The 17,131-nt window shown below is 36.1% G+C and overlaps 1 protein-coding gene across 1 annotated transcript in view; it reads right to left on the minus strand.

Annotated features, from left to right (window-relative positions):
- Positions 1–5,351: 5,351 nt before the first annotated feature.
- The window catches only part of LOC132282375 (uncharacterized), a 43,274-nt gene continuing 31,494 nt past the window's right edge, over positions 5,352–17,131 (minus strand). The window contains exons 7-10 of the mRNA XM_059784032.1: positions 12,456–12,675; positions 6,316–6,445; positions 6,206–6,248; positions 5,352–5,830 (exon numbers count right to left, since the gene is read on the minus strand). Of these exons, the coding sequence (XP_059640015.1) occupies positions 5,750–5,830; positions 6,206–6,248; positions 6,316–6,445; positions 12,456–12,675 (474 nt within the window). The 3' untranslated portion in view covers positions 5,352–5,749. The remainder of the gene's footprint in view (positions 5,831–6,205; positions 6,249–6,315; positions 6,446–12,455; positions 12,676–17,131) is intronic.

Below are 17,131 nucleotides of genomic sequence, written 5' to 3' on the forward strand. Positions count from 1 at the left end.
ATATTCACTGTATCTTCCATTGAACCGATATTACATGTTGAAGTTTAATATATCATCACGCAAAGAGATAAAAATGAGTCGGTCATCGGTAGTATTTATTCTAATCCTAATTTTGAAGACAAATTTCTTTCCAGGTAGAAAATTGATTTATATGCAGAATAGTTTGGCCTCTTTATTAAAGTAAATTAATTAGGGTCATTGATGATCCCAAGCGGAGGTTCATTTTAGGTGACAGTCTACAATACTATTGAGGTACATTACTTTATTAATTAATTCACTTTCACAACTAGTCCGTCTAAAAATATAATGATTCTTCTACATTTTATATATATATATATATATATATTAGGAGTGTATAAAAAACTGGTTGAACCGATAAATCAAATTAAATTAGACCACAGGTTTGGTTCAATTTTTTTTCACGATTTGATTCAGTTTTGGTTCAAAAAATATGGAACTATTTATAAATGGTTCGATTACGATTTAAGATTCTACATAACCAAACCAAACTGAACTGAACTGTTTTATAAATTGTGTATATATACATTTATATATTTTGTATTATATAAATAATAGAATAATAAAATTAACCTTTTAACCACTCAATTATATATCATAATATGTAATAAAAATTATATCATAATAGAAATTATATTATATATAATATATATTTTTAATTATATATATATTAGATTGACTTACAGAAAAACCTAAAACAATGGAATTGAACTGAACCAAATCGTTTTCTCATGATTTGGTTTGGTTTGGTTCCATTAGTTTTACGATTAGGTTTGATTTCAATTTTAATTTATAGAGCTGTTAGGAATGATTTAGTTTCAAAATATTTTCAAATTGGTTCAATTCGAACGATATATACCCCTAAAAAAACTCATTCAATGTGTTTATATTCTCTCAAATTTTTACTTTCCATTTTGGAGGATGACTCGGAGAAATTTGAGATGGGGCATGGGGTCCATCACAACTGTTGATTTCATGAGAAGAAAAAATATGAAGGAATGAACAATTTTTGTTCGGTAAAAATGATACAAGTAAATAAAAGAGAATAGGAAGGATGGCCGCCATACTTCCTCCTTTACAAATTTTCATCGGAAAAAAAATGGATAGAATAAAGAAAGACAAATGGAATATTATAGAAGTCTTAAATTAAATATTACCTTAAATTATTTAATTTTTAAATTACAGTACTATCCTCTATAAATTACAATATTATAAATTTTATTGGATATAATAGTAAAAATAATTAAAATTTTCTATTCATTCTCTCCCAACGTACATGGTAAATTATGAAATTATTCTCTACTCTTCTATCCAACCGAACAAAAAAAAGGAAATACACAATCATTTCCCTAGTGATGTCTCATCCATCTCTTTTTCTCTCCTTTCCATCCAATTTTTTTCTTTCCTACCAAACAAAGCATTAAGGTTTATAGAATGGTTAAAAAAAATTAATTTAACATTTTAACAATAGTTTTATTTTTTGAGAAGTTATAAAGAAAAGCTACAAAATGATTTATATTTCATATGGTTAATAATTTTATGAAACTGTGATAAAAAGAAAAAATATATTGTAATTCTCTTAAAAAATTTTAAACCCTTTTTGTGAGACAATTTTTCAAAACTCAAAACAAACATACTCTTAATGCTGCATTTGGCATGCACTAATGGAATACAATGCAAGTTAGAATCGGAATGAAATAAAATGGTCATTCTTATTTTATTGTTTGGTTATAAATATAAAATGAGTAGGAATGAAATGATAATAACTATTTTAGTATTTAGTTGAACAAATTTAAAATTTAGAATGGAATGAATCTTAAATTGAATTCTCCAACATACCCCTCTTAGTGGCAAATAAATTAAATTAACAAAATAATATTCTTCTATAATTTTTTTAAAAGTCATTATGGCGGCGGTAGGTGGCGGTGACAATAGTGGTGGAGGTGGAAAGCAATACTGGTATAGGTGGTGGTGTTGGAAGACAGTGGTAGTAGCGGTAATGTTGGTGGCAGAAGGCAGCAATGGTGTTGGTGGAAGACGATAGCAGTGGTGGTGTGGTGGTAGTGGTGGAAGTTGGTGGCGGTGGCAATGGTGTTAGTGGTGGAGGCGACGACGAAAGGTAGAAGAGGCGGCGATGGTGATGGCAGAGACAGTGGTGGTGGAAGCTAGGCAATGGAGGTGATTGTGGTTGAAGGTGGTAGTGCGTGGTGGAATGTGATAGAAATAGTGGTGGTGGTGGCGATTATGAAAAGTAGCTATCGGAGAAGGCGACGGTGTGATTATTGAAGGCTGCAATAATTGTGGCAATGACAATGACGGTGGTGGGAGGCAATAGAGTTTGCAGTGGTTGTGGTGGTGGTAGAAATTTAGAGATAGTAGTGATTTTTGGACTTAGAATATAAGGCTATTTTAAAATTTTAAATTTTTTAAAAAATTTATTTAGAAATAAAATGAATGTCTACAGACTTAGTTATAAAATAAATTTTTATTTCAATAAAATGTAATTTTCACTTAAAATTACGTACCAAACACATGAATAATGTTTCATTTCATTTCTGGACAAGAAACACGGCAACATGGAAAACAAACAAACGTTCATATCAAATCTCGAAATTGTCTTCCTTAAGTGTTTCAATCACCGTGATCTCAACCGTTGATCAAGAGGTGTATATCCCTAAAAAGCCAATAGGCCATATCCAATGACCCACATTCAACAATACAGGTGGTCCACCCCCCATCTCTCTCTCTCTCTCTCTAGATTGTCAAAATCTCAATTAATACCCTCCGTCCTCACCCGCGATATTTCTGGTAACGGAGACGTGGTTTGTCTGTCGGCTTATATGACGTCATTTTCAAGCCGTATTCTTCCATGTTAATTTGTCGGCTCGGCTCAGCCAAGTCATGGTCCCCACTCAACAATATAGGGCCCACATATTCTCTCTATTTTCTATTATTACCGTCCACACGTGAACCCAACGTTTGAATTCATACGTGGCTCAAGATGATTGGGTGGTCACCTGGTGGGATAGCCATGTCTCACATGGGAAATCAATGAACAGTGGTGGAGCAGTGACTGGGACCATTTGATGCACTCACACACACTCCCACTGATCGACTCAAAGTCCGAATCTCTCTCTTTCTTAAATTGACATTATCCTCTACAATGTTACGATCACATTTGATGTGATCATGTGAATGTGTTGTCTTTGACATTACATATGTATGTATGTGTGTGTAATTGTGTGTATTATGTTCATTTGATTTTTGGGGGTCAAATCTGGAAACAAATCTTTCAAGTTTCAACTCCGTCCAACTTGGGCTGCCTGCTATATTTGTGCTGCCTATAATGTTTCATACATGATGAGATCAACATAATAAGTTTTTTATTTCCATTATGATTTCAAGATTAGTTATAGCACTTATCTATATATGTATAAATTATTGATAAACTTTTCATTTTCAATTTTCTTTATGTAATATTTAATTTTGTAAAAGAAAAAGGAAGAAGATTTCTAACTGCACATTTAAAGGTTTTGTTCAAGGACTAAAGTTTTAATTTGGAGTATCTCAAGGAAAAATAAAATAAAATAAAATAAAATAAATTATTCGAATTTGATTTCACAAATATAAATTCTTGAAAGTAGTAGACTAAGATTCCATATAATATCTTAATTCAACACTTGAACTTGAATGAATTAAGTCAGTTTGATAACCCATTTTTTATTAGGTAAATTACACTTACCTTCCCTCTCTCAATGTTTACCTCTATGTTTTGAATAATTACAATTACTTCAAACTGACTATTGTCAGATGTATTAATTTTTTTTACTTTATATGAAGAAAAAAAAAATGCCTTTCAAATTGCTGTGAACATACTTTTGTCCGATACATGTTGTGTGAAAAGACAATTATACCCCCAATTCACGACATTTCCATCCATTTAATTTTTTCTTTAGTTAGAAATATAATTGTCTTTTTGCACAACAAACATTACACAAAAGTGCTTTCACAAAACAAAGGTAATTGTTTTTAGTTGCCCAAAACAATTTCACGGACTTAAAGTTTGGGCTCTACAAGACATGACTCGTTTGGATATGTAAACTCATTATTTTGTTTTCATCAATGTCCAAAGGATTGCAAAAAATACCAATACATCACAATCTAGAATTTACCATCACATGAGCAACAAGGGTTCAAAAGTAAAAAGACAAATTGCCAACACTATGGAGCCTTTAAGCACAAGGGGTGCAAGGGCATGTCGGCACATATGATCATCATCAATTAGCAGCTTCTTTCTCATAATGGTTGACAGTTTGTGGTTGCGAGGTTTCGTGTTCATGCACGCATTTTCTTTGCCATTAGACGGCCATCGAGCCAGGTCCAGAGCAAAAGTGGCCCATTGAAAGGCCCTTATCCCCTTTCACATTGAACCGTCACTTTCACAACTTTTTCTAGAACTACTAGTAATCCTATAATTCCCAAGCTGGCTGCCCATTGTCACGACATTGACACCCATAACACTACCATTGAAAGTATAATTACGGGTTCAAAATAAGAAACCGTCTCTCTACATGCCCTCCTCAGAACTTGGTGCAATGACAAGAGTCTCGTAACTTTAAAAAAACACTCGGACAACTCAACTTTTTATCATTTTTTGTATAATCTAAAGAAAATCATTAAGTCTCACGCGAGCTTATGATTGAAAATGTTAGGGGTCATGCTTTCAATTTAGTGACTGTGGGCGCAAACTCAGTTAAATCATCCTTGTAATAGAGTTACTCTTATATAAAATAGCCGCCATCAACACCATACTCAAATTTTTACCATTCTATCAAACAATGATCGCTCTGAAATTGAATAACACATGGTTGTCCAAAACTGCACCTCATAAAATGGAGGTACCTCACTTCCTTCAAAACAAGCCACTGAGAGATTTTTTTTCAATTAACCGGACACATGAATTGGGGGTATGAACTAGTGCTATAGGGGAAGGTGATGCTCCTAATATGACTCGATTAATATCTGATTTGTGGAACTGACGTCGGCCATTGTTAGGTTAGGATCTCACTCCAAATCATCAAATGCAGTTATAATTGAATCGAAGGATCAAATATAATGATCTGGTTTACTTTTATGGGATGAATATGATACTATTATCAAATTAAAATTCAATCTGGTAAGTTGTATAAAGTCGAGTGACTTCACATCCAACTCTTCCAAGGCTCCCAAGCCTGGAAAGGCACTAATTCTCAAAAAGGCATTCTGCAAGAGAAATACACCTTAAATTTGGGCTCAAAGCCTCAAACTGCAATGTGATGGGTCGGTTCTTTAGGCTGAGGCTACTTTCTAGTCAGTATGTGTAGAAAGTCCATACCAACTTTATCAATCCATTGGAAAGACCAATGCATACATTTGCTTAGGCCCAGAAGACAATCCTGAAAAAAAGTTCCTATTGCTAATGGTTTAAGTTTAGTCCCAATGCCAACCAAACAATTTGCTAGACAGAGGAGTTCCAATTACTAAATAGGGGTTTAACACATGAAGATAGGTAAATAGGGGTTTAACAATTTTCAGTTTTTTTCCTATTTCTTTGTCTTTTCTTTTCTTTCTTAACACATGGAGATAGTTAAATAGGGGTTCTCAAGTTTGTTTTGGAGATCAAAAGCAAAATGTAACCTGAATTCATGCTCTGATATCCATCACCAAGACTCGCCATTGTTCAACAGAAGGCTCAGAATGTATTTCTTAACACCCTTCCTCTTAAAATGGCTTCTGCTTTCCTCACCTGCTTCACAGGTCCTATGATGAATACCTACACAGAGGTTTATGGATTCGTTTCAATATTGAAATACAGAGAGTAAGCAATTGATATAATAGGTAAGTTAATGAAAAAAGATCAAATTGCTGGTATGATTTAGTTTTAATGATTTATTTAATTAAATTGTGTGCAGAGTGCACCGATGGAATTTAAACATGAGAAAGAAGGGTGCAGCAATTAGCTTCAGTGAGGGAGAGCAAATACAAAAGTAAACATTGGTGGTAATTTTTAGAACTTATTTATGAACACCAAATACTAAATCAGTTCCTTTTTTAATATAATACCCCAGTATAAAACAATATCCGGAATAGATGCATTTAGATTTGACTAAAAAAAGTGGTAAGCCACTAGTAGAGTTCATGAACAAACCTTATCTGGTGGTCCTTTTGCTCCCCCAATTAGAATTTCAGCTCTGAAGAATGCATATCAGGTCATGATCTAAAAGCAACACACACACACACAGAGAGAGAGAGAGTTACTTGCAAGATTCCTTGATTGACAAAATTGAAGATCCTTTTCTACCAATGATGCAACCCATTTTTCCAGGAGGAACGTTGAGCACTGACAAGATCTCCTCTTCTGGAGCATTGCCTTCTACAATGAGGTTGTCTGGCGGGATAAATCAAACTTTATCATTCAATGCATGATTTCACAAAAGCCCCAGAAGCAAAAACAAAATTCAACCAAATGCTCAATTTAAATCAGTCCATAGGATGAAATTTGTAGCATAATAAAACTATGTTTTACGAAAATCATAATATGTTCTACTTTTATAAAGAAAAATACACATATACATAAAGTAATTTAGAGCCTAACACGAACATGTTCAATTTCTGTTGCTTCTTGGTTAAACCCACCCCGAAAAAGAAATTTAAAATAAAGAAAGAAAAAAAGATCAAGGAGCCTCATATCCTGACTGGATCATCGTAACCCATATAAAGATGTCACTCAATAGTACATACAAAACACATACACCCACTTCCTCAGGGTACAGAAAGCAAATTTTTTTTTTTTTTTTTTTTCCTTTCGTTTTTCGGCTCCAATCAAGCCTAACCACAAGATTACAAAGATAGATTATTCATTCTCTCCAGACTGCCTACACGAGCGATCAGCAATAAAGCATACCACACAAACTAAGGCTCTAATTGGCATTCCAAAAAAGCAATTCCAGGTCTTCATATTGAAGATCTTACTGTTTTTCAAATCAACTACGTAATTACATCACTAATAACAATTCTCCACTTCATCATAATGAAAGAAAAAGTTTTTCATGATTGGATGCGATTTCTACTAGAGGGCCGGTCCATCAGCTTCATTCATTTCTTCCCAACGCATTATAGCTACACCAAATATGCTAGAAATATATTTATTTTAAATCACCGAAACTTCAAATGACCACCTCACACCTTTTGTTTCACCCCATCTTAGTTTCAGCAACCAACACCACATCATCCGCAGATTTACGCCACAAGATCTATTTTTTTACGCAATTGATTCACCTTTAGCTGGTCCAAAATAGAAGGGCTATAGTTAACCCAGTGTGTATACTAACAGGAAACAGAAACTTCTCTAATTCCCCACTACTAGTTCTCAAACTACAGATGCTCCTTTAAACTTGTGGTTAGACTTGATATTACCCTGATACCATTTGATAATTCAATTTATATTCTCTGCTTTAACAAAAACAAATAAACATATGTTTAATTGATATCACAAATTAAACATGTATATCACCATATCAATCAATCATGCAATAATGTAAAACAATTTAAAGTGTGAAATAAGTTAAGTATAGAAATGCACACCAGTGTTTTACGTAGAAAAACTCCCTTTTGGGAGTCAAAAAATCAAAATAATCCACCATGAAGAAAAAAATGTACAACCTAGATCTGTTCAATCCTTCGAACACTAGTTGATCCCTACACACAGTAAGACACCAAGCCTTCAGTCCTTCAAAGATCTCCAGGTCGTCTTTCTAATCTGTCTACAGCATTCAGTACACTCGAACACTACCTCTTCAACTTGAATCTATCTTCTGCAACTAAATTGTCCATCTTCAATAATCTGGTAGATTACTTTGAAGCAGCTTTGTTATAATTGTTGTATAGCACAACTCCAATAGTTACAACACTTTGAATATATCATATGATTACCATGTCTAATGTATATGATATATAATGAGAAATAAAAATATTTATTGGAAGGGGCCGGTGCAAGGGGGGCACGCCCCCACCCTTCTTCCCGAGCCTACATTGGCTCCATCCCTAAATGTAGGCCTTGTAAGATCAACTCGCAATATCAATACAAATCATGTGAAGTTTTCAAGAAATTTCCACTTATCTACTAATTGCTTCTGCAGAAAAATAGAATCAATCATTGTCAAGTCAACTATTAGCACACAAGTTTTGGCTGCCCTGTTTCCAGCAAACAGTCACCAAAAAAAGTTACAGCACCATTCACTTATGCTACCTTAATTCCTTACAAGTTTTATTACATGGACTCTACCATTCCCCTCAATGTACCAGTGTCGACACAATACAATATAAGTATGGATATGAGATGTGTGTCTGACACAGGAACCCACATCGACGCACAATATGGGATTTAGAAAGGTCAAGTGCTTAGACACACACCCGCACCCTAATACTGTTAGGAATTACCCCAAGATATCACACTATAATGGCAAATAAAACAGATGAAAAAGAACACACACAAACAACACAGGATTTATGTGGTTCAACAAATTGCTTACTCCACTGGCAAAAAACGACCATCTTTCTTTCAATATAAGGATTACACACTTCTCTTCTCACAAACTCAACTCAACTCACTCTCTCTCTCCAAACTTTTCTTCTCTAGCTTCTCCTATATATAGAGTCTTCAATTACCAATTCCTTGTTGGACAAGAATTCCCACAGCTTGCCTACCAAGGAGTTACAAAAACAATGTCCAACTCTACAATAGAAGCATCCCAATGAGAAACAATTACCTCCACAAGTCTAGGCCCTTTGGAAAGTCCCAAACGGAAAAGGAAACTGATTCCTGCACATATCAAGAAAGTGAGACCGGTCCGCAATAGTGCGAATGGTTGGACTTTCACCTCAGTCTTCACACTTTGATAAGTGCGACCGGTCGAAAATAATGCGACTGGTCGGACTTCTTCCGAATAGCATCCTTCGACAAAATTTGAGACATCCTCCAACAATCTCTAGCTTGGCTCAAATTTCGTTTATCAACGTGCTCCTCCATAGCTCCACCTTAAACAAAGATTCCTCCACCTCAAACCAAACATCTTCTTCCTTTTTGTCGTTCTTCGCCATTCCATCACTTACTTAGTGCTAGCAAACTCCAAGTTCAAATAGTTGAACTTGGAATCTACTCTCACATCACCAAATCGAACTTTTCTTGCTTCTGGGATGAAGGTTGGTGCTGCTGCGATTGCCAAGACTTCTTCCTTCCCTTGCCACTCTTGATCATCCATTACTTTTGTAGATCTAGAAATAGGCTTCCATTCTGTCTTTGTAACTGCTTCACCTAACAAGGTACTTCCAATAAAACATAGAGATTATTAACCTTCCTTTCCAAAAGCATGATACATGGCTCTCTTCTAATCTTCATCAACCCATGCTTTACTTCACACCAACCACCTTTTGAATCCAAAGCCCCTACAGAAATCACATTTCTTTGAACACTTAGAACATGACGTACATTCGTTAAGGTCCTTACCAATTCATTTGTTGTCCTAATTTTGATTGTCCCAATTCCCACAACATCACAAGAATAATTATTTCCCACCAATTACAGGTTTGTAGGAGGTAAACCACTCTTGACACATGAAAGGAACAAGCATAATCAAGTATCCACTCCTTTGCTTCTCTCTTGCTATCAACAATTGAAAGGGCTTCATCAACATCACTTTCCCCATTCATAGCCTCATACACAACAACAACAACAACAGATGTATTTTCCTTCCTTTTGGACACCACCACTTAAGATGCCCCTTTTCCCCACACTTCTAGCACCTTATCTCCGACATTGGCACAAAATTCACTGGAGCTCCTTCTTTCAAACCTCTTATTCTCTTGTACAACAAGAGCTTGAGACTGATGATGTTGATCCTCACTGTTCAACTTTTCATTAAACACTCCTAGCTCGTTCCATTGTGATTGTATCTCTCCCATAAAATTGCGCCCCCATCTTCACCACAGCCCACCCACTTTCCCTTCCACATGCCATTGAAAGGGCTTGCGACAGAAACAAAGAAATACTCCTTCTATCCCATATTAGATGTCACTTTTGGGGAGTATAACTTTTTAAGGGGACATGTAATTATTGCATTGTCCCCTTTGAGAATTACTAAATTACCCTTTCAAGTATATATATATATAATGAAGTTTGATTTTTTTTTAAAGTCTAAGGGTATTTTAAGGATGTTAGAGTTATGGCTCAAAATTCACGCAGAGAATTCTATTATGAAAAAACGCAACTGGTCTCGTTTCTTCAAACAACCATTCTGCCTAAACGCAACCAGTTCCGTTTTTCTATAATAGAATTCTCTGCGTGAATTTTGAGCCACAACTCTAACAATCTCCACCTTGGCTCAAAATTCTATCTTCATGCGCTCCTCCATAGCTCCACCTTGAACAAGGACCTCTTCATAACCCCACCTCAAACGCTTCATAGATCCACCTCAACTGAAGATTTCTCCGCCTCAAATAAAGCACTATGATGAAATTGAGAAACACTCCACCTTTTCTCAAATTCATCATGCTGCTTCTTCTCTATCTTCTCTATCCACCTCATTGGTGTTCAATTGCTCACGCATGGCAACCCACCAATTTTCAACTCATCTTCATCAATTGTTTTTCTGGATCAAAGCAACAAACCTCTCCTCTTGACTCTTCATATTCCCCTTTGCTCTTTATCGGGCTTAGAACAAACCCCTTCATTCTTCACACCCTTGCCCCATCTTGAGAACTAGCACCTACTCTTTGCTTATGCCCAAAACTTGTTCGTCATGGGCTTCACCCCTATCACCTTTGCTTCATCTTGGAAACTAGCATCCTCTGGCTTGTCCCAAGACTTGTTCCTCATGGGCCTATGTCTTCACACCATCTATCTTCTTCGTGTCATCATAAACTCTGATTGAATCTCCATAGCACGATCATCATCTGCTTTAACAAACTTTGCATTAATCTTTTACTACTGATCTTTAGGACCAATCACAGGCTCTAACCCACCATTGGCTCTGATACCAATTGTTGGGGAAAATTAACTTCTTCTAACCCACTCAATGGTCGGCTGTTGTTGAGAGTTAAATCCCTCATTCATCACACACAGGGGAAGCATCATCACATCATATCAACACATGCATATATGGAGATAACAATCATACGCATCCACACACAACATAATGTTTTACATGGTTCACCCAACTCTAGAGTTACATCCATGGAGAGAGAGATTTCACTATTATGAATCAAGGAAATGAATATACAACCACATGTCAAAACCCCAATCACTCACTCATCATCTTTTTTTAGGCTACATATATACACTTGGGAATTACATATACTCTCCTCTCTCCTCACAACACTCACCCTTAAACCCCTTACATCTTTTCTCTCTTCTCTCTAAACCTCTTGTTGAAAGATATAAATATTAAAGTTGCATCCTCTCTAACGACTTAAGCTTTTAGAGTAGATGGTTGTTAACATGGTATTAGAGCCAAAGGTCTCGAGTTCAAACCTCACAGTCACCCTGATTAAAAATTGAAAAACATATGTTGGACCAAAAGAAGGTCACACATGAGGGGGCGTGTTAAAGGACATAAATATTAAAGTTGCACCCTCTCTAACAGCTTAAGCTTTTAGAGTAGATGGTTCTTAACACCTCTCATACCCATCTCTATTAATAGAGTTTTCAAAACCCAATTCCTTGTTGGACAAGTATTCCCCAACTTGCATACAAGGAGTTACCATATCAATCTTTAACTCTAAAAAAGAAGGTACAACTTCTTCCCCAAATCTTCAGCCTTTTCCCCAAGTCTTCTGGCTTCCAAAATTGATTAGGAAGCTAATTCTTGCACATATCAGGCAAGCGTAACTAGTTGCGCCAACTGGTCCCGTTTCTTCAGACAACCATTCTACCCAAACGCAACTAGTTCCACTAAAACGCAACCGTGTTTTTCTAGAATAGAATTATTTGGGTGAATTTTGAGCCACAACTCAACAATCTCCACCTTGGCTCAAAATTCTATCTTCGTGTGCTCCTCAATAGCTCCACCTTAAACAAGGACCTCTTTATAGCTCTACCTCAACTAAAGATTTATCTACCTCAAATAAAGCACTATGATAAAATTGAGAAACACTCTAACAATGGAAAGACGCGAAATGTGTTGTCTGAATTTAGAAAGTGGACAAGTATTTTGGGACAACCCAAAAAGGAAAGATGGACAACTAAATTGGGACGGAGGGAGTAGAAGGTTGTTAACTTACATCAATGGCAACTGATTCAATCTCTTATATTTTAATAAAATAGTGCATCACCTAAGCGTGCTTGTGTGTGGTGCGAATCGGAAAGGGGGATGGGGGAATTTGGGTTGTCCGTCAGAGCATACCTGGAATAGAAGGAATAGATGGCCAATCAACATACTCATCATCATCATTGATGCAAAAACATCTACAACAAAGTGCACCACGAACAGCAAGTTTCCATAAAGATTGTTCATTCAACTTATCCAGCATATTGTGGTAAATGTAAAGAAGAAAACGGACATCATCTGCGGCTGCATGGACCATGCGTCCAGACAAAGGTCTGTAATTCCAAAATTTTGGATCCTGGAAATAAAATTCAGTTACAATATCATTCTCCGAGAAGAAAGTAGTATTTGTAACAAAATGGCATGCAAAATAATATGAACTATTGTTACCAGTATACACAACCTTCTACACAATCAACAATGGAAAGAGCCAATGGACTCTATTAAATTTATCAAACCAGTATTATGGGTAATCGGATGGCATCTCTTTTTGAACATACCCAAATTTACTATAGCAAATTTAACCATTAAATCTACCTTGTTGAATCATCTGGGGAGAAAGGGAGATGGGGAGCACTACTGCACTTGAAAGGATAAGTATAATTAAGGTTGAAGCACAACTCGTTATTAATTACTAGATCAGAACAATAGAACATAAGAAATATTTTATTTTCTTTTTGTTTCATATAATCTCATTGTTACCAGGTAGGTGAATTTTTCTGGACATAGAACAGGAATGCAGGCTCGGTACGCCACATACTCCAAAATGTGGTACAATGGGAAACGACCTATATAATGATAGTTGGAATGTGATGATGCAGTAAAATTGTGAAAATGATTTTCTTTAACCCAGAGAAGAGAATCAAAAGGCAGCACAACTAAATTGAACAAGTGAATTTAGTTTATGGAACTTTTATTAAATTGATTATGTAAAAGCATTAAGCTAAAAGCATCATATGTGAGTTGAACTGTTGATTGTGTAATGACCACTGCATTTCATTCATCTCCTCAAAAACTGTATTCTATAAGAAACTGGAAGTTCATCGATCAAAGAGTAGGTCGATTGTTCCACAAAACTCCAGTGGCCCTCGATCAAAAGCTCAATCGATCCAAGTCTACCATAGTTTTATACTTAGAAAAATTTCAGAACAGAAAGTTTCCAGAAATCTTATCAAATCAAAAACATGTAAAATTAGAAACCCTAATCATGCATGCATAAACCCTAATTTGGTAATTGTATCAAAGTGTTAAATTACCTTTTTACCCTTGTGAAAAAAGATTATGCAACTGCCCTTATGTATAGCTTCAAATTCCTTCATCAACCTTAAGAAAAAGGTAACAACAGTAACAACTTTTGAAGTTTATCAATCCAAGTCCTATTGACCTGACAGAAACTTTTAATAATTCTTGATGAAAAGTCTTACAAAGAGAAGATTAAGAGAGAGCTTTAACCAATTATTTGACCGGTTAAGTATTAGAATACAATAATAATAACTTATGTGACATACTTTGAATTTGTTGAGGCAAAAGCTAGGGCTTTAGCATTTTCCAGCAACGCTCTTTAAGTCATTCTTTTAAGGTAGATTATAAAGAAGAAAAGCAATCTGAGAACTAGGAAATCAGAATGATAAATCTCTCCCTTTTCATCAAAAACCAACCCAGTATAACCTTTGGAAAGAACACTCAGGACCTTCAATGAAACTACGCATTGAGTGACATATAAGACACATCCTAATTGTCAATTGTGCATGCATCCTGATGCAATAGATATTATCTGCCCATAAATAGTTCCATGTCCCAGAGGACTTCAAGCCTTGGCATTTCAATTCCCGGCTGTGGTTCTGTGAACCAAATGCATCTAGAATCACCAGGAAAGGCATTCAGTTCACAAACCAGAGACCTATCTCCACAGCAAGCTCCTCAAATTGACCCTGTCCAAGTTCAGCATGGAATAAATCTGACCAAAACTGAGAGCCACAAAAGTTGTCCACTTACCCTCATCAACAATGCAAGACACCAGGACCCCAAATAATCCAGAAGAACAACGGAACCTCAAAAGATTTCAAAAGTCATGTAAAACTGATTATATATATATATATATATATATATATATATTTGTAGTCAGGGAGAGGTGGTACTAAACTCCCCTAGGCAGGACATGCTCTACGCAATGTCCTTTTAGTAGGACTGATAATAAGGATAAATTACACTAACCTCCCCTAGATTAAGCAAAATCACATCGACCTCTCCTCTCTTTTTACAAGTTAACCTGACCTCCCCTGTCGGAGAGGTTGGTTTAACGGCATTAATGATTCATTTTACTTTACTAAATTTCCTCATTTGAAACTTTGCATGTCTAAAAATCCTGCCATCTCATATTCTCATTCATTTCTCCTTTGTCCTCATTTCTTCTTTTTCATTTCAAAAACCCTAATAGACTCTCTCACTCTCTCTCTAATTAGATTTGTCAGAAAAATGGATGAACCATATAGTACTCGTGAATTTGAGTAATGGGCCAGAAAAAAAAACTATAATAGCGGGTCCATGGCCAACGTGGGAGCAAATCAGAGAAGAAATCCTATATTTAAAAATAAAAATAAATCTTTGACCGAATGGTACATTGGCTGGTCAAAATGGGTTTCATTGGGTAGTCCAGTTTCAACAGATCAAATATTTCATATGGCTGATGGTCAATCCTTGTTAATGTGTATCAAATTATCTTTTGGATATTCTGCTTTGGTGCAGACCACTGGAAGGATCCATAGTGGTAAATTGCAATGCATATTGTGTACATTCAAATTATATATATACATATACATATAAACACACCAAATACCCAGTTTCCATCTGACTAATCACCAGGATTGGGAAAACTTCCTGCTCTAACTGAACCTGGTTACCCTCCATCAATGGCTGCCACTGCTATATGCACTTCTATATTCATTATAATTGTTTGCCACTTTTGACAAAAAACTGTTACTCATCCAAAAGCATCTAACCTTCACAGGGAAGATCACGTTCCCAAAGAAATGAAAACAGATAACTGTAACGTGATGGCATGGCTCTGTTTAGCTCCTGGGGTCAAACAAAACCTCTTCTCTGTGACTCTCTTATTCCTACCTATTGAGCCAAACAAGAACAATTTGGAAAAGTTATTGAAGGAAAATGTCTAAACTCTAAACTAGGTAGCCTCCTCATGATAGCCCTCCTCCTCTTCTTTACACTAATATGTGCAACCCATCCAACACTTCTCCAGCGATAAATTAAACTGGGGTAGGCCGACTTCAATTTTCATATCATTTCTTTAAGAAACTTCACAATTTAATATATTCTTCATTTTTAATTAATCTTAATAGTTACCATTGCAGATAAGGGTACGTGTACGTGTGCATGTGTAAGTTGCTGAGGTAGAGAGTATTGAGCCTATGAACCAAGTTGTGAAGGACTGACACAAATAGGAAGTGCTGTATGAGGACAGCTGCAGCCTATGTCAATTACTCCGTCCCATATCATTTGACCCATTTTGGGAACCTAACTTAATAAGATGATGACTTTTAATGTTTTTTTAATGGTATTGTTGGTGAATAAATTACCAAATCTACCCATGGCGGGTCTGTAGTGATGTCATGTTTTATACTTTAATTGTTTTTATAACTTCAATGCAAGAAGGTTAAATTAGGAATGTCATAAAATATAATACATTGACTTTTCAACAGGGAGAACTATTTTGGGATAACTAATAATGGAAAGGTGGGCAAATAATATGGGGATGGAGGTGGTATATCTATACTGTTAGAATGTTATATATATATATATATATATATATGTTGAGCCATTATGTAATTACATACAGTTGGTAGGGCCCTTGTGTTATGTAGTTGCCTTGTATCCTTTATATAAGCCTACATAGGCTAATTAGATTTGGTGTGTGAAATATATACATACAAGTTCTCTCTCTCTCTCTCTCTCTCTCTCTCTCATGATTTGGTATCAGAGCTGTTCTTTCTTGGTGGCTGCTAGTTCTCAAATCAGTGCTTCTGCTGCGTCTGTGTGTTCTTGTACAAATCAAAATCGAGAGAGAAAGAGATAGTCTCTGATCGATACCGGAAATAAGAGAGAAAGAGATGTTCTTCGCCGGAGCTCTGTTCGTCGTTCTGTTCAGAGCCGGAGATCTGAAGCTGGTGTTGTGGTCAGCGCCTCTGGTCTGTTGTTCTCAGATCTGAAGCTTTTTTGTTCTCAGATCTGAAGCTCGTGTTGTATCATCGCTGTTTTTTTTTTGTTGGCTTGCCGTCGCCGCTGCAAGGGCTAGGGTGTATTAGCCTCGATTCTTCATTCGCGAACCTCTTTTGCTTAAGTTTAGTGTCGGTAGCAGATTTCTGTTCTCGTCGGCGCTGATCACGGAGAAGAAGAGACGTGTTTGGTTGCAGGTGTGGAGCTATCCCAAACCAGGATATGCTATCCTGATCCAAGTTTACATAAACCCAATTTGTAGACTTGTTTGGCTACAGGTGTGAAGCTATCCCAACCTTGGTTTACTAAAACCAGGTTTGCAGAAATCTGGGGCTAGTCCGACCCGTTTCAGATCCGACCCGTTTGACCAGATCCGGTCCGTTTGCCCAGATCCGGCCCGTTTTTCAAGTTCGGCCAAAATACAGATTCAACATTTTTTTTTTTCTTCTTCTCTGTTTTTGCTGGATTCATCATGGCATCCAGTTCAGATTTATTTTCTCCCACATCCAGTCTTCATTCTCCCA

This window comes from Cornus florida, unplaced genomic scaffold (genome assembly GCF_030987335.1).
Source record: "Cornus florida cultivar Cherokee Brave unplaced genomic scaffold, ASM3098733v1 CherokeeBrave_3.0.0_Hap2_Chr11, whole genome shotgun sequence".
Taxonomy (NCBI): Eukaryota; Viridiplantae; Streptophyta; class Magnoliopsida; order Cornales; family Cornaceae; genus Cornus; species Cornus florida.